We start from the raw sequence: 23,548 nt of genomic DNA, 5'->3' as shown, positions 1-23,548 counted from the left end.
GTGTCTGTTTTATTAATCCTAGCACCTTGTATGGTGCCCCAGCTCATAGTAGATACTTCGTTAAGTATATGTGCTTTGATCTTACCACAGACACCTTGAAGAAGGGACTGTCCTCAGTTTCTTTACTGTTTTTTTGCAGCCTCACTCTACCACCTTTTGAGTAAGCAAGGTGTGGAAGATCAGTTCTGAATAGTTGTGTCAGGAAGGTAATGAATGGATGTGTGAGTAAGCACTGGCAGGACTCCACAGAAGGGAAAGCAGCCCCTTACTCACCTAAGAGGACGAAGATGCAGGCCAGGATGGCAATGAGGGCACCCCGGCTCAAACTGACTGGGAGCATGTAGGCCTCTGGGCTGCAGGACATGACGTGGCCATCGTCATCACAGCTGCACACTTGGATGGTCAGTGTGCCTGTGCTGCTCAGCACGGGCTGCCCGCTATCTGCTATCAGGATAGGCAGGTAAAAGACACTCTGCTCCTGCTGCCGGAAACCAGACCTCCTGGTTAGAATCCGTGCTGTGTTATCTGAAAGAAGGAGGGGTTCCAGGATTGGAAAAGGGAAGATGAATTAATTTCTTGGATTGAGGAAAGCAAGGGGGCAGGGGCAGGGAGTAAGAAGGAAAGAGGATAGTCAGATATTCCCTGGTAGTGGTCAGCCATGGGCGGGTTTGCCTGGATCAGCATTTGGATTCAGAAATCAGGCTTTTTGCTTGCTTTTAGGTAAAACCCTGAGGCTTGGAAGAGAAGGCCTTTTTTGAGTCTGTCTTTTCCTTTGTGACATGAAGTGCCCAAGGCAAACTGTCAGACTTCAGATCTAACAAAAATGTCCCTGGGAAAGCTTGACAGAAAAGAACAATCACTGGTGACTTGTGGTCCCTGTTTGTTCCTGCTCAGCAGCTTGCCAAGGCCCCAGTGCTGCTTTGTGCCTCCAGCAAAAGAATGCTGAGGAGCCCATGTGGCTGTGGCAGATTGCTTATTTTTGCCACTTTGACTGGAATTCATGTCTTTTACTATTTTCTTTTATGCCTCTGAAATGCAGTCACCAACTCCTGTGCTTCCTAAAGAACCTGCTTATTTAGTAGAAGCTTATTTGAAATCTCCTAATCATATGACACACCTTGTTATTTCTCCTGAGTTGGTGGTCTAACTTTAAGCGGTTAATATGAACTTGTTGAAAATTTGTTCCTGATCAATACTAGAAATCTTTCCTCCAGTTTTAAAGGGGATTAGTCAAATTATTAGATATTTTCTACAAAGTTGGGATGTGTACATGTGTGTGTTTACATTTATATTCACATACTGTGTTGAGGCAGTGTTCATTTTTAAAATCTACATTCTCAGGTTTCCTGGAGTAGGTTTGAATTCTGAAGTAGATATACTTTTGCAAAGCTTGGATTATTTTCAGCAGAGGAAAAATTTGAGAGATGTGGTAGGACATACAAGAAGTGATTCTTAAAGCTAATACCACCAACACAGAGGTCCCATGGATGTGTTTCATATTTCATAGGAAAGAGTTGAGAACATCACAAAAAATTCTGAGAGCCTAACCTAAGAAAACATTATTAGTGATCATCAGTATTTCTGGTTCTTCTTCTCTTTTTGAACATAATAAAGGATTATACTTTTCTGTCCTCTTAAATGTGGATATGTCTGTGTGATTTGCTTTAGTTGATGAGCAATAGTGATTTGTGTTACTTCTAGGCAGAAGTCTGTATGAGCTGATGTATGAGTCTCCATGCTTTTTCCTTGTTGTAGTTACTGAGAAAGAACCACAGGGTGTGAGATGCAGAGTGGGGCAGCCTGGGACACTGAGCTCAGACCCACCGTAGGCTGTATGTGAGCAAGAAATTAACTGTAGTTGTGCTAAGCCACTGAGATTTTTGTGGTAGTTGTTCCTGTAGCATAACTTGGGCTATTTTGAGTAACGCATTACCCCTTAATTAACTTTCCCTCTTCCACCTGCTTTTGATGCTAACGGCTATTGTTACTAAAGGCTCATGTGCCATGTACCTGCACTTTGCATGCAGTATCTCACTCAGTCTTCACAATTTGGAGAGAGTAATGATCTCACTCCTTTTCAGAAATAGAAGTAAGGCCTAGAGTGATTTTATAATTTGTTTGAAGCTGCTAACCTAGTCAGTAACAGAGCTGGGATTTGAACTCTGGTCTCTGTCTCCAAAACATGCACACCTTCGATTATGCTATATAACTGCTTATTTAGTAATGTTAACTGTCAAAAAAAATTCAGATAAGCATAATCTCTTCCTGCTTTGATACAGGCTACTTCTTATTTTCTTCTCAATGGAGAAGGGATGCCAACCTGAGGATTATATTCATATTTCCACCTACCACACAACCCATGAACCTTTCTGTTTTCCAGACTTAATAGCTAAGTACTGTCAATTCCACTTTGTAGTTGTAATTGTTTGTTTTTTCAGAAAGCAGGTTTTTCTCTAATCAGAACTTTTAAAATTTTTTTGGTTTAGTCCAGGTGAGGTCGTAAAACTTTTAGAAAGTCTGACTAGAGCCGAAATTCATAGAAGTATTATATCTATGACATACATGTTTCTTGATCTAAGAATTATTTAAGATTAAAGAAAAATATCAGAGCATCACGTTGCTGAGTCCAGTGCTGGAAGGGGCCTGGCATATAGTAGCCACTTGGAAAATTTTTGTTGAATGTGATAATTAGGGCTTTAGCAACTTATTTGGAAACAGCATTCTTTCCTAAGGTGACAGAGAACACTGTGTGTGTGGGGTGGGGCATGGTAAAACAGGACCCGATTTCTGGTCCCAATTTTAATGCTTATTGATTTTCTGGTCTTGGGCCATTTGCTTACTTTCCTCATCTATCAGATGGGATAATAAGAATCAGAAGTATTAATAACTTCCTTAAAGCTTCACAGAATTATTGTAAATATCAAATAAGTTATGGGAAAATACTTTTGAAACTGTAAAGTACTATATATACATAATTCTTTTCAGAATGTTTTGGGGCTGAAAAGTAAAAAAAAGGCTTTACTGGAGATAGTGCCCTGTTGTGTTCATAAAAGGACATTATGTTTCAGGCACGGGAACAGAGGTAGTTGACAGTAGATCTGCCCTATATTAGTCAGTTTTTGCTGTGTTGGGTTTTTTTAGAGACAGGATCTTACTTTGTCACCCAAGCTGGTGTACAGTGGTCTGATCATAGCTCATTGCAGCCTTGAACTCCCGGGCTCAAGTGATCCTCCCACCTTAGCCTCCCAAGTAGCTGAGACTACAGGTGCATGCCACCATGTCTGGCTAATTAAAAAAAATTCGTGGAGATGAGGTCTTAGTGTGTTGCCCAGGCTGATCTGAAACTCCTGGTCTCAAGTGATCCTCCTGCCTCAGGCTCCCAACTAGCTGGGACTACAGGTGTGTGCCACCATCCCTGGCTAATTTTTAAAAAATGTTTTGCAGAGATAGGGTTTTGCTGTGTTGCCCAGGCTGGTCTTGAACTCTTGGTATCAAGCAGTTCTCCTGCCTTAGCCTCCCAAAGTGTCAGAGTAACAGGCATGAGCCGCTGTGCCTAGACTTGGTCAGTTTTAAAATGAGCCTCAGTAAAGGATACTTGTGGTATAAATTGTCATTTGGAGATTAAGAGTTCATGCTTTCTGTTGAAGATGTGCTGACTTCTGTTTTGGGAAACCTTCCAAGAGATGAGTCACGTCTTATTATAGTCATCCAGGGCCGGTGGCCCATCTTTTTAAGGAATTGGTTCCATAAATTGGTGCCCAAAGTCATCTTTAAGAAATTTGCAGCATTTTGCTGCATTTTGTTTCACTCATTAGAATGATAGCTTAGCTGAACAGTTGAAGAAAAAATATAATGTGTTACAATGTGTTATTTTTTCCCCCCAGGGTTGGCTTTGTAAAGCCAGTCCTAGGCTGAAACCAATTTTTGCTGGAATACTTTCCCTACGAAGCAGATAAATGAATAGTTCAAAATTTTGACCCAATAAAAACTTCAGGATATTTAATCAAAGTATTTCTGTCTTTATAATTCATATTGCCATTCCTTCCAGAATTATTATAGTAGTTTTATGATGACATGTAGGAGGTTGAAGGGATGACTTAGAAGAATGCTCTCCCATTTAGAAGAAATCAGGTTTGAGATTCTCAAGTTTTACAGCAGAAAACTGTCATATGGGGTTGAAGCAATACTTTTAATCTCAAATAATTGGTATTTGAAACTAAAACCAGGTGTGCCTAACCTGATCATGACTTTTTGTTACCCTTTGCTTAGATTTTTACAAAGTGGCAATACATATTTTAGAATTGGAATGAAAATGAGGCTATTGCAGTCTGGAGAAGTGATAACCTTCCCAGGTCAGATGGCTAGCTGGCAGTAGAGTTAACAACAGATGAGGTTCATTTGACAGTTTAACTTATTTTTTCCATTGCCCTGACCTTTTCTTTCCTTTTGAAGCAAATCATCTGGCTAGAGAACAGAAATCCTTCCTTTTCCCATCTGTGCCCAAAGAAGAGTGTGCTGGGTCTGTGAGCCCCTTAGCTGGTCTGAATGCTCGCTGGAAAAGAGGGGCTTGGAATTCTGTTCCATCAAAGCTGTAGCGGGGAGCAGTTTCTGGATAGGGAAGCCTACCTGAAAGTGTGTCTCTAAATCATCCTAAAATGATAAAGCTGTTTCAGTGCCAAAACTGTGTTTATGGTTCTGTATTTGCCCTTTCTTATCTCTATTACTTATCCTTTGTCTCTTTTTTGTTTGGAGAGCTTTTTACTGTTTCCTGCTTTGATCTTTTGATCTCTGCCTAGAAATGTTCCCCCAGGGGTTTTTTCTTTTCTTTCTTTCTTTTCTTTTTTTTTTTTTTTAAATCTAGGTCACTTTCTGTCTTTCTCAGATTTTTCCCATTGTTACAGAACATATGAACAGGGCTGCTACCAGTGGAAATGAAGAATTTCGCCTTTGTGCTTTGCAGTGTTTCTGGCACAGGACAGGTACTCAGTAAACATCTGTCGACTTACTGACTGAAGGAGTTTTAGAGTTGGCAAAGGGTTCTCCGAGTTTGTTGTTCTGAAACAAAACTTTAAAAGACTCTGTGAAGCTGGGTGCAGTGGCTCATGCCTGTAATCCTAGCACTTTGGGAGGCTGAGACAGGAGGATTGCTTGACGATTGCTGGTAAAGAGCAGGTAGTCTTTGACACTATTTGCATAAGACCGTAACCCAAAGTAGCTGGCCTATGCTGTAGAAAAGCATAGATAGCTAACCCTCCACCTGATTACCTTGGTTGTCCCTTATGGTAAAGTTGGGGTTGTTAGCAGCCTCAGGAGCCAAGCTGTAGTAGATATGCTGACCATTGCGTGGGTCATCTTGGTCCACTGCACTCACTGTCTGGATCAGCTGAGGGAGGGACATGAAATCAGGTGAGCTGGAGCCAAAGGAAAAAGCACCAGGGCCCAGTGAAATCCCAAACCTGGAAATGTGATGGTGGATTGTTATACCTAATGGAAGGATATCATTGATATGGGAGGGGGCAGGGTCCCTGGCAAGGGCTCCATGGACCTAAGTGAGAATAGGAACTCCTGTTTTTGGGCCCAAATGTTGCCTTTTCCAAGACCACTCTGGCCTGCCATGCCCCCCATTCTGTACCCTTAAAAACCTGAGACCTTAGCAGCCACAGACACAAGCAGCTGGGTGTTGAGAGGAGAAGAGGAGCACACCAGCAGACGCTGGCAGACTAGCGATGGTGGAATGATGTGGATGCCAAGGGGAGTTCAGCCCAGGACAGTCGGAGAAGAGTCTGGCCACTGGGCAGCCTGAGTCCAGGGGAAGAACACCTTCCCACTCCATCCCCCGCTTCCGGCCTCCCATCCATCTCACTAAGAGTCACCTTCACCACTCAATAAATGTTGCACTCAACCTTCCAGCCCATATGTGATCTGATTCTTCCAGTTCACTGGGCAAGAACTCAGGCTGTCACACTGGCCCTCTGTCCTTGTGATAAGGCAGAGGGTCTGTTCAGCTAATACAGGCCATCTGCAGAAGGCATAGCTGAGAGAGAGCACACTGTAACACACGCCCACTTGGGTTTCAGGAGTCCTAGATGCTGCTGTGGGGCTAGAGCCCAAAGCGCTCCCCATGGCTTCTGCACCTGCCCATCTGCATGCTCCCCCTAGGGGTTTGAGCAGCGGGGCACACTCCTGTCCTGCAAGGGGTGTAAGGGAACTCTCCCGTTCCATGTGAAACTTCCCTGCACAGTCTCTATGCCATCACACACCTCGGGATTTGATTTTGCTTTAGGGTTGGGCTTGTGTATGTTAGTAGGCATAGGATAAATGTTACCTAAATACTTCAGATGTTAGACATCAATATGACATATATTCTTCCACCATGGGCCGCCGTTTCTAGGCAGTCTAAAAAGTAAGAACTTTGAGTTAAAGGGCTTGGGTGCTGCAGAGTCCTGCTTGACCCCATATTTTCTCTCACCTCGTGTATTTAACCTCATCACTGACCCAATATTTCAGGGCTAAATTGCTGTCTTTGAGAAGCCCCTGTTTAAGAATGACTATGATGTGAAGAGAAGTGAGTGACACATTGGCATTGGCCATGTCGGGTTAACAGAAAACAGACCTGAGGGAGTGGTCACAAGGAGTCACGTTTTGTTGGCAGGAGGGAGAGCTAGCAAAGATAGCACAGGATCCCCAGAGTGGAAATGCAGAATAGACAGGAGTCAGAAGCAGAACTTGGGGGTGGGGAGAGCAGGAGGTCAGGTGGCTTCCTGTTGGATTCACTGGCCAAGTTTTGCCTTTTCCATAATGTTTTTCAAAGGAGTAAGTTGCGTGAAGTCTATGGAGACCATGATCTAAAAGCTGTTAGAGAAATCAGTGTGAAACAGACTACTGGAATGGGAGCTGGCAGGCTGAGGGGGATACAGAAGAGGCATTGAACAGCAGCCTCCTTCATATGTGTTTCCTCTCCTACCAAGCAGCAGCACAAACTACTCCTACCCATCTTGGGCCCAGCCCCGTAGACTTGCCACTCCTGCTGTTTAAAAGCCAGCTATGCTTCTACCACCATAGGAACAAGGACATCAAAGGTCAGTTTGAGGGACCAGGTGGGCTTGCTTAGTTTGTGTTTTTTCATCTGTAAATTAGAGGAGGTAAAACTACCCTCACAATATGCTGAAGATTAAATGAGTGGGGTGGTGGTTGGGGAACTCCCATCAGGGGGCCTTTTGGACAGTGTTGCTCATATTCCCCCTTCAATGAAGGACTTTTCCCCTAGTTATCACCTACCAGTCCCTTTGGGGATTGCCAATTGCAGACAGCCACCTACCCACTCCTATGGTTTGGATATTTGACCCCACTGAATCTCATGTTGAAATCTGATCCCCATTGTTGGAGGTGGGGCCTGGTGGGAGGTGCTGGAGTCATCGTCTTGGTGCAGTCGTCCTCATAATGAGTTGAGTTCTTACTCTGTTTGTTCCTGTGATAGCTGGTTGTTAAAAAGAGCCTGGCACCTTCCCCTCCTGCCTTGCTTCCTCTCACCATGTGATCTGCACATGTGAGCTTCCTTCCCCCTTCCTCCAAGTGTGGAAGCAGCTTGAGGCCCTCCCTAGATGCACATGCTGGCACCATGCTTCTTGTACAGCCTGCAGAACCATGAGCCAAATGAACATGTTTTCTTTATAAATTACCCAGCCTCAGGTAATCCTTTATAGCAGTACAAACTGACTAAGACGCCCATGGTCAGCACGTCCTTCCAGGGCGACAGACATCCAGTGACTAATTAATGTGATAGTATACAGGTCTGGCTATCCCATCTCAACTTGGGGAAACTGTAGTTCTGGAACTCTCTGAGAAGTCAGCTGAGGCAGTTAGTGAGTCTGCATGGCAGCTGGACTTCTTTTGCCCAGTCCTGCTTCCTTTGCTTCCCTCACACAGGTGCTGGCCCTAAGGGCCCTCCTTAATAAACACCTTATCCTGGAACTCCATCTCAGGGTGTGCCTCCTGGAGACCCCAACTGTTGGACCTGAAAGTAGGGGGAATGGAGTTGCCAGGAAGGTAAGGGTCAGGAGAGTAATGGAGATCAGCTTGCCCACAGCCAATCCTCATATCAGTGCTGCTCACACTCTAGGATTACCCTCCTGTCCTGTCCCTGCCTGGAGACAGAGCCAGCACTTTTCAGCTTGCTTGTAGTGCCAAAGACATAATAGAGGTAACATATTTCTTGAGGCATGTTACACATAGGTGATTCTACATAACTTGATAAACATAGTTGGGAAAGTCATTTCAGAATATCTGGCCTGCGTATTGTGAATATATTGTTGAGATTGGGGCCCGAGGCACAGAGCTGGTTGCTTACAGGGCTTCAAAGCATGAGTGAGTGAAGACACAAATCGCTAAGTCTGGATTGGGAGTGCATGTCCTGCTCTCCTGCTCTCTGTTCTCCCGGCAAGTCAGATTTCTTCCTCAGCCCCGCTTGTCATGCAATATTCTGCTCAGCTGGTTTCATTCCGCCCTTGGCCATCACCAAGTACGTTATCTGATTTCTTTATGGGCTTCCTTTAAGGCCGCTTACCAAGAGGAAAGCATGTATGTGGACTTGTCAGACCTGAAGCCAACGACAGTGTCCAACAAGTAAACACAAGGAGGACTGATTCTTTATAAACCAGATATATCTCTGAGCCGCATGCTTTTGAATAATCTTCAAAACATTTCCCAGAGCCCAAATCAAAGGGTAAGATTTTCAGTATCTTGGCCTGAAGGTGACAGTGGAACAGACTGAACTTGGAGTGGCAGATGTGTACTTCAGATCACTATATAACAGACTATTAAAAGATGCATTTAGAAATGGGGACTATGTTTGTTTGACTACAGAAACAGGAGAGGTAGTTAAAATGTCCTTCACTTGTCAGAATGCAACCTTACCTACTCTGAAGCCCCTTAAAAGAGGGTGCTTTGTTTTGGGGGAAAGGAGGTTTAATTTACTCTGCTACTTATCGCCCTCTTTGTATTATAGATTAAAATTAGCTTATTTTGTCATAACAAAATATTCATATAATTTTATAACATAAAAGTTTATATTATATTACATATATAAATTTTATGATATAAAACAAAAATTATTAAAATGAAGACCCAAACTTCCTCACTTAAACTGAACTACCTTAGCACAGTAACTATCCTATTTTTGCATCTTCCCTCTCATTGTTTACTTGCAGTCATAATTTTACATGACTGCAAGCATGTATGTGTAGTTTGTATACCTCCCTTCTTTACTTATAATAACACGGATCATTTCTTGTGCTGTAAGTTCTGCATTGTAACTTTTATTAGCTGTATAATATTTCAGGTCTTACTAGACTAGAAATTCACTAGATGTGGAAAGAGAATTATCCTAGACTTGTTGAAAAGAATTTTTTTTAGGAGAGCTATCGACCATTACACCAAATTTCAAGGATTGGTAGATAAATCTAGATCAGAATCATGATGGAACATCTTTCTTCCCCTGAGGGATGGAAATCACTTTTTGCTTTGGCTGAGTAAATGGTAAAGATGTGTTGAGTCCCTCTTTGGTGAGCTCAGGGAGCTAACATAAGTTTTGGTTATGCAGACCTAGTGTCTCTGTGCGAAAAGATGCTGGAGGAACTACTGAGAGGGAGTGTGAGAAGTGAAGTGATATGGTTTGTCTGTGCCCCACCCAAATCTCATCTTGAATTGTAGCTCCCATAATTCCCACATGTTGTGGGAGGGACCTGATGGGAGATAATTGAATCATGGGGGCAGTTTCCCCCATACTGTGTTTGTGGTAGTGAGTAAGTCTCACAAGGTCTGATAGTTCTATAAGGGGTTTGCCTTTTCACGTGGCTCTTTGTCTTGCCTGCTGCCATGTAAGACATGCCTTTTGCCTTCCACCATGATTGTGAGGCCTCCCCAGCCACATGGAACATAAATTACCCAGGCTTGGTTATGTCTTTATCAGCAGCGTGAAAATGGACTAATACATGAAGGCAAAGTTAGATTACAGTCAGAGGCCTGAATTACCAATGCATGAGCCCCTGCCTTACCAATAGGCACTTCCCCAGCTTTCATGTTAAAACCATTTCAGCCCATTTGATCCAGCACCAGCATCCACAGGACCACAGGATATTCTGAGGTGGAGAAGGGGAGCAAATGAGGGCTATTAGGGGATCTGTTGGGTTGCTGGGTCATAGGCAGGGGAGGAAAGCATTTTACAAAAGCAGGAGCAGAATGGAGGAGATGGACAAATTATAGGACGGGCAACAGCCTGACACATGCATTGCTACATGGGCACTCCAAACGGAGTTCCAGATGTTTCTCAGTTACACCACTTAGAATTTGATCAACTAAATATTCAGTTAGGTTTAAGGGCATACTTTAAAAAATATATGAATATATCTCTGAAGATTCTGGAGCTGGATTTCAAATAAGTAGATCTTTGTCCTTTCGGATTACTTTCTTCTCAAAACTTACCTGACATGAGCAGCACTAAGAAAATGGATGTTTTAATTGAGGGAGGAGAGAGGGTAGGTCATTCTAGGTGGCAGCATTCTGAGATAGGCCAGGCAGTCCGTAAATAAGGTACTTCTTGCCAGAAGTTAAGAAAGGGAGGTGGAAAGATACAGAAAATAAACTTGTCCTACTGCAGAATATTTGAGGAATTGGTACCACACTTGGGAAAAGAGCAACTTCTTCCTCCTTTTCCTGGTCTTCTTGGTCCCTCACTTCCAGGCCCCAGAGTAGGTGTTACTGCCATTGGTGCTACACAATTCCGTTTCCAGGTGGACACATACCTTATACAGCTGTCCTGTATGTCAAGCCACCCTCAAAGTGCTGTTTAGGCCATAAAAGGTAATGTAGGTTCCAAATAGTTGTCTTTTTGTTTTTTTAGTTTTTTTAGAGACAGGGTCTCACGGTGTTGCCCAGGCTGGTCTCAAACTCCTTGACTCAAGCTATCTTCCTGCATTGGCCTCCAGAAATGCTGGGATTACAGGCATGAGCCACCACACCTAGCCTCAAATAGTTGTCTTAACAAATAGATGGTTGGAACCTGATATACGGAAATTGGGGATTCTGTTTTGTGAACTGTTTGTTTCTGGAGTCAAAATTGCTTTGATGGTGAATTTGGTTATCTGTAACAATTGTTTCTATATGTTAGGGGTTAAGCAGAGTGCACCACCTACAGGCCGCCTTACCTGTCCTGCCTTGGCGTTCTCACAGACAAAAGCTTCATAGAATCTGGGGAACTCCGGAGCATTGTCATTCACATCTAAGACTTTGATTGTGACAGGAACACTTCCAACCTGGGAGGGATTGTCTAAGGGGAACACAAGGAATACCAAATCTGAGAGATTAGTAATGCCAAAAGAAAAAGAAAAAAGAATAATTGTCTTTGCTAGAAGTAGGTATTTACCTGGTGAGTCTGGGTTTGAAAGAAGTGGATAAAGTACATGGAAATGGTAGCAAGAGCATAGGATCCGTGTGTCGCCTACTAAGAGTGTGGCCGGATATGAGAAGTTTGCGCAGAACAAGGTGTGTGTTGGTGACCGTTTGCTATCAGCAGTATGAAGGGAAGGGTGAGAAAAAGGGAGCAAGTGTCACAAAACGAATCTTAAAAAGAAGTTTTCAATCTCCCATTTGGCTCAGACTTCAAGTTCTGGAATTAAAGGCAGGTCAGTTCTATATTCTGGACTTTAAAAGAGTCCATTGCCAATCGGATGCATACTGTGTGGCACTGCTTGGCTTTATTCCTGTGGAATCATCAGTTCTTTGAATTACATTTCCAAAGGTTTATTTCCAGTTATTCACTGGAATAAAGATAACACTGCACATTTATTTCTGCTTAGGGACTAACAGGATATTATAGGATCAAACACACACCAAATTCCTATCTTTGGCTGGGGTCACAGTCTCTCATGGGGAACTGTGTCTTTGTGATCTGTGTCTTTTGCTTGGCACTGCCACGCAGAGACAATTTCATAGCTCTGATAGTGCTCCTCCTGTCTTTTTCTGTTTTGGTCACCACCCCAAAACAGAAATTGCAAGACACAGAAATTATTCTTGGTTAATAACTTTACTAAATCCCAAAATGCATTGTTCTTCTGAATCATATTTTTCTACCTTTCTTCCCCAAACATATCTATGCTCTACTGTTTCCCCCCTAAATACTTCTATTGCTTGGTTACCAGAATGTGCTAGCAAAATTAAGATTTATTTCTTCATTATAACAGTGGTTGTTTGTCTAAGGAATAATGAAAATTCCAGAAAAGCATAGATGAATCCATGAATATGATCCACAATCCTACCACCAGAGATATCCATTAGATATATGATATTATACAGCACGGGTGTCCAAAATTGGAGTTATACACCCTCCCCCACACATAAGTTATAGTTAAGCAAAATAGAAAAATTGAATTCAGAACATTAATATTTTAGGGTAAGGTTATCCTTTGTCATTGAATATGTTTTGAAAGTCTGGCTCTTGATGTCTGTATTATATTGTCGTTTTACTATAGGTTGTACCAAAATTTATTGAATCTCTTATTATTAGACATGTAAATAATTTTCATTTTCTCCCTATTTTAAAATAACATGGCAATGGAAATTTTCACATACAAATCTTTGTTGATATCTGTCATTATTTCCTTAATATGATGACCAGCAGTAGAATTCCTGAAAGAGTATAAATATTTTGGAGAATCTCAATACATATTGCCAAACTGCCCTCCTGAATGCCTGTTTATTATATAGCCAATAGGTTAGGGACTGTCATTTCTCTAAGCCTTTACTATCACCAGTATGGAAAAAAAGGAATGTAGTGGTATATAATCTAATTTTTATTATGTTTATAATATATAAATCTAGTTATTAATCTTCCATTTATAAGTTTGTTATGTTAATCAATTTGCTTTTTATTGTGAGATGTCTCAAATTCTTGTGGGCATGGATATATATATGTTTGTATAATAAGAGTGATATGTTATAAATGGTTCCTTTCATACAGTAATATTTTATGCTCTTTGTACATTCACAATCATATTAAAGATTGAAAGCCTGTTAGATTTCTCAGGAGTCTTCCCTTTTCCTCAAAGCTACTTGGGATAAGAATGCTATCTTTCACTGCTTTTCCATGTTTTGTTTTCTTTTATCTGTAGCACAGGACTAAGTATACAAGAGAGCCTCAAAAAAGTATTTGAACTGAATGCATTTACTTACTTGCATAAAGCATGATTTACATTTCTTCCCTTTTATGTACCCAAAGGATTATAAATCATGCTGCTATAAAGACACATGCACACGTATGTGTTATTGCGCCACTGTGTCACAATAGCAAAAGACTTGGAAATCAACCCAAATGTCTATCTGTGACAGACTGGATTAAGACAAATGTGGCCACATATACACCATGGAATAATGCAGCCGTAAAAAAGGATGAGTTTGTGTCCTTGTAGGGACATGGATGCAGCTGAAACCATCATCTTAGCAAACTACACCAAGAACAGGAAAACCAAACACCGCATGTTCTCGCTTCAATAGGTGGGAACTGGAACAATGAGAATCACTTGACTCGGGAAGGGGAACATCCAACACATCGGCGGCCTATCATTGGGGAGCAGGGAGGGGGGAGGGGGGAGGGGATTGCATTGGGAGTGTTCATAACCGTAGTTATACATGATATAAAAGACGAATTGATGGGTGCTGATGAGTTGATGGGTGCAGCACACCAACATGGCACAAGTATACATATGTAACAAACCTGCATGTTATGCACATGTACCCTAGAACTTAAAGTATAATAATAATAAAAAAAGATATAATTTTGTTACAACAAGTTCTAGAAACTTCCACCTTCTATAACACCTACATTTTGTCACTGCATGGAGACCAATTTATTGTGCTACTTACTCATTTCCATAGCAAGGACAGTGATATTATGCCAAGAAAATTCTTCCCGGTCTAGGGGTCTTGCTGTCATTAGGGCACCTGTTGTAATGTCAACATAGAAAAATCTTCCAGAGTCACTGCTTCTATCAATGGAGTATCTGCAGAAACATGGATTATATACATCATTTGCATTTGGATAAGCATATGACAGCATACTGCATGAGGCAACTGAGTGCCTACCATATGAAGCATAGTTCTGCCACTTCTGAGTTAACGGCTACTGGAAGACTGCATTCGTGGTTTTATTTGTTCAAAAACAAAAGTCACCTCCTCCTCCAATAAACAAAACAAATATTGCTTCAATTTTCTCATTCAAAAAACGAAATAAGCGGGGTACCCACAGTCCTGGGGCAGTTTAAAACTTTTTAAATATGGTTTATGCTATGTAATGCTTGGAATTACCCCAATAATTTTGGGACATCCTGAGTATCAACTCCCATATATATTTGTTTAAAAGGAATTGTGTTCAAATGAGTTCTCAAATGCTAATCAGAAACTAGAAAAGGAGAAAGGTTATAGTTTAGTGGTTCCAGTCCTTATAATTTGTATCAACTATTAAGAAGAAAAGCTTTGTACCAGGCCCTTTCTTAACATGCTAATGACCAACCTTCTGGCAAACACAATAATGGTAGTGTATTTATTAGCTGGAGATCCCTAAACTATGATATACTTTTAGCAGGATGGACCGGATCTGGCTAGGTTGTTTCCTGTAAATAAACGTAGAGTTTATGAATTTGTGGGGTACAGCCTGCTGGAAAATGTCATGTAAGCTATGTAATTGATGTTGTATAACAAGCAAATGTTCCATCACAAAAATGGATCTTTGTGTTCAAGCAAGGCACTTTGTCCATTGCTTCTACCTTTCATGTTCAATCTGGACCAACGTGCATCTTTATGCAAGAAAAGGACATTTATGGGCACCTGTGCCTGAGAGTTTCAGAGCTCTCCAAGGGGAGAATGACTCATATTTTGCTGTTGTCTATATCATTTCAGCCATTAGTTAACTAGATCCTGGGTAAGATCTATATTTCCTGTTGAACCTGATTTGGCAATCCAATTCTGTTGTGTTATTTCACCTGTGTTATCTTGTCTGGTCTTCATCCTGGAAGATTCAACAAATATGGAGGGAGGCTCAGGCATGTGGATGTTAAAAACCCTCTATAAGGGATTTTGATATGTAGCCATGATTGAGAACCATCAATGAGAACCTTATGTAGTCCTTGGTAAAGGCTAAGTAATATTTATCATTTTTATTTTTTAATTCTTTTTTTCTTCTGAGGTGGAGTCTTGCTCTCTTGCCCATGCTGGAGTGCAGTGGCATGATCTCAGCTCACTGTAGCCTCCACCTCCTGGGTTCAAGGGATTCTCCTGCCTCAGCCTCCCGAGTAACTGGGAATACAGGTGCCTGCCACCATCCCCGGCTAATTTTTATATTTTTAGTAGAGACAGGGTTTTCCCACATTGGCCAGTCGGGTCTCAAACTCCTGACCTAAGGTGATCTGCCTGCCTCGGCCTCCCAGAGTGCTGGGATTATAGGTATGAGCCACCGTGTCCGGTCATTTTTATTTTTTTAATTGACAAGTAATAATTACATATATTTATGGGGTACAGTGTAGTATTTTGATACATGTATACCTTGTAGAATGATCAAATCAGGCTGATTAACATGTCTACTACCTCACATATGTATTTATTTTTTGCAGTGATACCATTTAAAATCTATTCTTTTAGCTATTTTGAAATATACAATACATTATTATGAACTATAGTTACCATGCTGTGCAGTAGATCACAGGAACTTACTACCCCTTACTGTAGCATTGAACCTTTTCACTCTTTTCCCTGTTTACCCACCAGCCTCTGGCAATCACCACTGTGCTCTCTAGTTCTGAGTTTGACTTTCATACATTCTACATATAACTGAGATCATGTGGTATTTGTCTTTCTGTGCTTGGCTAATTTAGCATAATGTCATCTAGACTCATCCATGTTGCAAATGACAGAATTTCTTTCTTTTTTAAAGCTGAATTGAATATTTAAGGCTGAAATGAATATTCTACTATGTATGTATACCACATTATTTTTACTCATTCATCTGTTGATGGACACTGAGGTTGTTTCTGTATCTTGGCTGTTGTGAATAATGCTGCAGTGAATATGAAAGTGGAGACATTCTTTGACATATGAATTTCAGTTCCTTTGGATATATACCCAGAAATGGGATTGTTGGATCACATGGTGATTCTGTTTTTAGGTTTTTGAGGAACCTCCATTCTGTTTTCTAAAATGGCCGTACTAACATTCTCACCAACAGTGTGCAAGGGTTCCCTTTTTCTACACACCCCAGCCAACACTTATGTTTCATGTTTTTGACAACAGACATTCTAATGTGTGAGGTGATATCTCATATTGTGGTTTTAATTCGCGTTTTCCTGATGATTAGTGATGTTGAGCATTTTTTCATGTATCTGTTGGTCATTTGTATGTCTTTTGAGAAATGTCTGTTCAGGCATTTTGCACATTTTTTAAACAGGGTCATTTGTCCTAATTTTGAAATAATATTACAAAGCTATAGTAACTAAAACAGCTGGAATTAAAACAGACCCATCAACCAACTAAATAGAGAGCTCAGAAATAAACTCATGGGTCTGCAGTCAATTAACTGATTTTTGACAAAGGTTCCAAGAACACATAATGGGGAAAGGACAGTCTCTCCAATAAAGTATTGAGAAAACTAGATATCCACATGCAGAAGAATGGAAATGGACCCTTATCTGACCCCTTATACAAGAATCAACTTAAAATGGATTAAAGACTTAAATGTTAAGACCTGGAACCATCAAACTACTAGAAGAAACCTTATGGGAAAAGCTCCACAATGTTGGTCTGGGCAATGGTTTCTTGGATATGACCCCACAAGCACATACAAAAGCAAAAATAGACAAATGAGATTGTATCAAACTAAAAACTTCTGCACAACAAAGGAGACAGTCAACAGGGTGAAGAGACAACTCACAGATTGGGAGAAAATATTCTTTTCATAGAATAAGGGGTTAATATCCAAAATATATAAATAACTCAATAACAAGAAAACAACCCTATTTTTAAAAGACCAGTAATTACAATAGCTGCCACTTACTGAATATCAGAAACTTTACTATGTACTTAATATACAGCTTCTTTTAAAATTTTTCCAACATCTCTGGGAGGTAGTTATTATCCCAATCAACAGATAAGGAAACTGAGGCTTAAAAAAGTCACTTTTTTCTTTCTTTCTTTAGAAATGGGTTCTCTCCTTGTCACCCAGGCTGGAGTGGTGCAGTGGCATGACCAAAAACTAACAGCAGCCTCAAACTCCTCGACTCCAGTAATCCTTCCATCTCAGCCTCCTGAGTAGTTGGGACTAGAGGCAGGTACCACCCCACCTGGATAATTAAAATATATATTTTTGGATTTTAAAAGACAGAGTCTTGGCTGTGTTTCCCAGGCTGGCCTCAAACTCCTCAAACTCCTACCCTCAAGTGATTTTCCTGCCTCAGTCTTCCAAGTAGCTGAGATTACAGGCATGAGCCACTGCAACCAGCTGAAGACACTTTTATGCAATTACACAAGGAATAATTTGCAGGGTTTAAGACTTAAAGCCATCTTTATGGAGTTATAACTATTGTGTTTGATTTGAAGCCATATATTCAAAGTTATAACTACTGTGTTCTTACAAATTATTTAAATAGGGACTGGGGAATTTATTGGGTTCAAAATTTGATTTAAAGTTGCCAGCAATTACAATCTATATCTAAACATTGTGGAGATGGAGAAGCAGCAATTTTGGAGGGAATAAACAGTCTCTTTACTATAGTGCATTGTTTTTCAGATGCAGGTTAGTGGATTGTGAAATCAGTTTGGTGGGTTATGATTAGCATAGAAAGAAAATGAAACAGAATAGAATATATGCATGCCAGACTATCACATGCAATACAGGTAAGTATTGATGTAAAGCTTTTGTTTTATATATGTGTGTGTATATATATACACACATATACATGTATACGGTTGTGCATGTATATCTATTGTTGGTAAAATGTATCAAATACAATGTATATTTTTTTCTGCGGAGATTCAGGATGGCTATTTAGGAATTAGGAATTAAAGAGAAAGCTGATGAGTAAGGGCTAGAGAAATCAGAATCATTTAAGTTATGACTCTCTAAGAGTTAGGAAATTTAAGGAAGAAAATTAATGTTTCTCTCGGCCTGTGGCCCTATTTAAGGAACATTCACTGTATGCCAGGCACTGCTCAGCACACACCACCTATATGGACTCATTTAATCTTTACAATAACACCATGAGGAAGGCACCATTATGGTCCTCATTTTACAGGTAAGAAGTGTGAGGAGTAGAGAGGTTAGGTCCCTTGACCGAGGTCACAGTGCTGGGAATCAAGCCCAGGCAGTCTGGCTGCAGGCTTCTGCTCCCAGCCACCAGGCCATGCTGCCTTTCTGATACATGGTCTATAAGAGATTGTCTAAGGAAACAAGACTTTATCTTTTAAAGATAAGAGTGTGTATTAGTCAGTTCTCACACTGCTAATAAAGACATACCAAAGACAGGGTATTTATAGGGAAAGAGGTTTATTTGACTCACGGTTCAGCAAGGCTGGGAAGGCCTCAGCAAACTTAAAATTGTAGTGGAAAGGGACGCAAACATGTCCGTTACATGGTGGTAGGAGAGAGAATGAGTGCCAAGGGAAGGGGGAAGCCCCTTATAAAACCACCAGATCTCGTGAGAACTCACTGTCATGAGAACAGCATGGGGGAAACTGCCGCCATGATTCAGTTATCTCTACCTGGTCCTGCCCTTGACGCATGGGGATTATTACAATTCAAGGTGAGGTTTGTGGGGGGGGGACAAAGAGCTAAACCATATCAGAGTGACAGCGAATAGTTGCCTTTTAATAAAGAAAACACATGCTTCAGAGTTCATTTGAAATTGACTCTTTAAGCATAAATTGTTATTTAATTTTAAAGTTTAGTATTTTAAGAATTGAATTTTCTCTAAAAAAAAAAACACTGAGTGGCTCATGACAGTCTTCTCTTTCAGCTCCTACACATGCAGAGAGCCAGCCATGTGGTCCACGGTCTCCCTAATGGCCGAGCAGTCTTCCCGGCTACAGGCTTATGATGCTGAGAAGGAGATAAGCAGATATGTCCGTATGCAGAAAGCAGCTTTCTATACTCAGACCTTACGGCCCCGGCTACAGGCATGATGCTGAGGGGAGAAGCAGCCTATGAGAAAGCAGCTTTCTATACTCAGACCTACGGCACCGTAGCAAATGTCACAGATGGCATGGGAGAGGGAGTGATAGAAATAACTAACCCACAGGACCCCTGACAGCACTGCCAGGCCGACACACCAGGATCCTTCCTCAGAGAAGCCTCCCTCATCTAGGGTAATCCCTCTCCGATTTCCCCAACGGGGCCTGAATTGAGGGAATGATAGCCTTTGTTTCCCTGAATGGGATGCTGGGTCAATTTTCAGGAGGCAGGAGAAAAATTAAAGGTGTAGATACAGATGGAAAATGAGGAAATTGGGACACACTCATGAATTATGTAGGTGGTTTTCTTTTCTTAACTATTACATTCTAACCTCCTATGAGCAGAATCGGCATCATGCAGGTACAAAGCTACCCAGAGCCAGCAGTAGCTGGTGCTTTCTGGGCTCCCAGAAAGCATGTTGCTTAGCTGAGGACATCTTCTGAATTTGGGAGCAGTTTGGAGGTGGGGCGTCAGGAGCAGGCTGACTAAATCCACACACATTCTGGGAAGGAACTGGGGGGCAGGCAGTTTCCACATCAGCAGAAGCCTCTTTCAGTTGCCACATGGCTCAGTAGCCTGCTTGCCAGAAAGTCCTTGAACACGTATTAAAAATTCAGCAGATCCAAACATTGTCTTTTCATGTACATATCACTGAATCGGGAGATTTTGTTTTGGGGCTTATAAGTAAATGGGGACCAGCGTGTATTCCTGAACACACCATCAACTTTCTAGAAAGGAGATTATAAAAGTCCTAATAATTTGTTAAATGGCCTTTTATCTGTAATATTTTAACTTCAGATGATGTGTTGGTTTTTTGAATTATGTAATAGATATTTTCTCTTTAGGAATATAAATCTCATTTATTCTTTGTAATAAAAATGCAGATCATGAATTAGCCATGCAGCATATAACTATACCCATTATTTTAAAAGAAAGTAATTTTAATTTGAAAAATAAAGATAAGAAGAGCAGTTTGGTGAAAGATAACAGAAGAAAGGAATTCCCAATGGGTTTTTAAATGAGAGCCAGAGAGTTAAATTTTAGGTGCTTTTCCCTCTTGGAGTCTAGGACCCCCAATGTTCTTCTTGGGTCCAGGGACCATTCTTTGTTGCCGTTGGATAGTACAAAGAGTCAGGAACCTCATACATAGCAATAGGAATTCCTCTCTTTCTTTGCAACCAAAATGCAGAGGGAGAATTATCCCTGGATCTGATCATTGGAATTTCGCATTGCCCCCTGTGCCTGAGTCATGTCTTGTTACTTCTGGCCTTGTGACCTTGTTCTCACCAATTTTTATCTCAGGATCTGCAGTCCTGCCCCAGAACAGCCCAGTGGACCCTGTCCTGTGCCTCTGGCCTGTTCGCTCTTGCATTCATCCTGCCTGGGTTCTAGTGGAGTAGCCAGACACTCCAATGTGAACCTCCCTGATGCTAACATGTGTGCTGGCCAACTGATAGTTTTCAATTGGCCACCATCTGAAGCAGCATTTTCTGTTAGTCAGACAACATTTCTTCATTTTGTCTACCTCATTTTACTTCATGCCAGTAGTGAAAGTTTTATTCTTTAAAGTTTCTCTCATACAGTTTTCTGTTACAGGAATAGATTAATTAGCCTATGGTGGATTAATACATATATAATTAATAAATTAGGATCAGAAGGTATATATTCTTGGCTTCTGCAAATACACATTTACAATAGAATCTGTTTTGTTTTCATTGTGATTGCTTTGGGGATAATATGGTTGCACTAATCTCTCCCCATCCTAGTTTATATTTAAAAAGCTTCAGGTTGAAATATAACATCTTTAAAGTTGTTATATAATACATTAGTTGCCTTTGAAAAAATCAAATACCAGAATTCCAACAAAGTTGTTTTTGCCATTTTAATGCCTGAACATGTAAAATGTTTACTGGTTGGTTAGAGGAAGTGAATTTGCCCTAGTACAGTTATTCTCTGGAGAAAGCCATTCTTGTTAAACTGCAGAAGCACATTTTCATTAAATACAAAACAGCACTAGGTGAGAGAAGTAGCCAGGCTGACAGAAAAGGCATTTGATAAACTGCGGTATGTTTAAAATGTGTGACCTGCACTGTAGCCCCAGATTCATTTTACTGTGTGGCTTTCAACAATTAATGTGACAGATGGCTTCCAACAGCCTTGGAATTCTGATCTTTTGTGTCAAGTTTGATAAGTTTGGCAGCTGCTCTGGAAGGTTGTGGTGTCAACCTGTCCATCAGCTATTTGTACTTTAGTTCCAGTTGATGAGCAATGGCCATGACTGTAAGAGTATTTCTCATCTTCTTGAGAGGAAGCATCTTGGTTGGAATCTTTAATTCCAAAACATGCTTTGGAGAGAGAGATATGTGGCATTGCCATACAAAGACCCATCCATCTGGCCAGTCTACAAGGCGTTGAAGTCATTGACAACAGAAGTGGTTTCTATGTCTGCTCTTTTATAGTATGTGGAATATATATAGTATATATTGTTTTCCCCAGTTTTAAAAAGTAAAACATGTCAAAGATTCATAAAAGATGGAAGAATGCATAATGATTTCCTTTATGTTTACCACTGAGAGTCAGCGGATTTTAACATTTTGACATCTGTGTGTCTGATTATACTTTATCTGAATCACTAGTTCTTAACCTGGGGTGATTTTGCATCACTTCCCTGGACATTTGGCAGTATCTGGGGACATTTTAGATGGTTACAACTCAGAGAGTGCTACTGCATTTCATGGGTAAAGGCCAGAGATGCTGCTAAACATGGTTCAGTGCACAGGAGAACCCTTCCACAACAACACAGAATTATCTACCCCAAAATGTCAACAGGACCATGATTGAGAACTAAAGGGTGTGTGTGTGTGTGTATGTGTGTGTGTGTCTGAACCAACTGAAAGTGAGTTGTAGACATAATTACACTTCACTTCTAAATAACCTGACAAGGCCATGTTATTTAAAGAAAAAAAAAAACAAAAAACTCAAAGAGAAGAGTCTCCAGAAATGGGTTAGAGAAGAAAGACACAAAGGGAAAAGTGCTAGAAAATTATATACAGGGGAAGGGAAGAGTCCAGCATGTAAGGAAAAGGTGAAATCTGTTGGAAAACCTGATTGAGTTGTTGGTCACATCTGGGTCCTTGGCAGAAAGGATCTGTATGGTTGTTCCAATCGCCACATCCTCAGGCACCTCCACAAAGTAAAAGCCAGGTTCAAACATGGGGGGCTCGTCCACGTCTTCCACACTGATGTGCACTGTTGTTGTGTCCTGAAATGGGCCCAAGTTCAGAAAACGCATCTCTAGGTGAGGATTGGCTCCCTCCACCTTTAAGGTGTAGCTTTTCTTGCTTTCAAAACTCAAGGGCTGAAAAGTAATGACAGGAAAGTTGATTTGCCACTGAGGTTCAAGATTCAAAATATGTCGAGGTTCAAAAGCATGCCCAATATTGATGGTCGGTGGGAAAATTCTCCAATTCATTAAGTGGGAAAAAGGTAAAGGGGAAAGAAGGGAAATCTTTGTCTTGTTCTGTAGTTCTTGGTCTTAGTGTCAGTTTCAACACTTTGGGTAAAGAAGGTAAGATGTCAGTCACTGCAGATACAGTTAAGGAAGCCAGTTTGATAATAGTTTGCCCGTTTATTCTGGGCAAACTTGGCTTTAACTTGTCTACTCTTCAATCAGCCTGGTCTTTAGAGAGATCCTAGGAATGCCCTCAGTCGTGGGCCCAATTTGCCTGGGACTGTCTCAATTCTAAAATGAAGAGTTTCATTTCCTAGGACTCTATTCTGTTCCAGACAAACCAGGACAGTTGGTCACCTTATCTTTAGAGGTGCTTGCTCATTTGAAAAGACTTGACAACAATTAAGAGCAAGTTTGTTTTCCAAACACAAACTTCCGTATATATTCCATATATCTATTCTTTCTCTTTCTTTTTCTTTCTTTCTCTCTTTCTCTCTCCCTTTCTTTCTTCCTTCCTTCCTTCCTTCCTTCCTTCCTTTCTTTCTTTCTTTCTTTCTTTCTTTTTTCTTTCTTTTTCTTTCTTTCTTTCTCTTTCTTTCTCCTTTCTTTCTTTCTCTCTCTCTCTCTTTCTTTCTTTCTTTCTTTCTTTCTTTCTTTCTTTCTTTCTTTCTTTCTTTCTTTCTTTCTTTCTTTTTTTCTTTTTCTTTCTTTCTTTGTTTCTCTTTTCTTTCTTTCTTTCTTTCCCTCCCTCCTTCCCTCCCTCCCTCCCTCCCTTCCTTCCTTCCTTCTCTCCCTCCCTCCCCCCTTCCCCCCCTCCTTCCTCCCTTCCTTCC

At 40.9% G+C, this 23,548-nt stretch overlaps 1 protein-coding gene across 7 annotated transcripts in view; it reads right to left on the bottom strand.

Annotated features, from left to right (window-relative positions):
• Positions 1-23,548, bottom strand: part of CDH20 (cadherin 20) — a 233,945-nt gene that overhangs the window by 5,225 nt on the left and 205,172 nt on the right. For all 7 annotated transcript variants that reach the window (XM_017867129.1, XM_017867130.1, XM_017867132.1 and 4 more), the window contains 5 exons: positions 22,369-22,622; positions 13,915-14,051; positions 11,202-11,323; positions 5,266-5,383; positions 274-525 (listed from right to left, as the gene is read on the bottom strand). In XM_017867129.1, coding sequence (XP_017722618.1) covers positions 274-525; positions 5,266-5,383; positions 11,202-11,323; positions 13,915-14,051; positions 22,369-22,622 — 883 coding nt within the window. The remainder of the gene's footprint in view (positions 1-273; positions 526-5,265; positions 5,384-11,201; positions 11,324-13,914; positions 14,052-22,368; positions 22,623-23,548) is intronic.

The sequence above is a fragment of the Rhinopithecus bieti genome, unplaced genomic scaffold, assembly GCF_001698545.2.
Source record: "Rhinopithecus bieti isolate Rb0 unplaced genomic scaffold, ASM169854v2 scaffold_2554, whole genome shotgun sequence".
NCBI lineage: Eukaryota > Metazoa > Chordata > Mammalia > Primates > Cercopithecidae > Rhinopithecus > Rhinopithecus bieti.
Note: the sequence above shows the minus strand (reverse complement) of the source record. Positions and strands in the feature narration are given on the sequence as shown.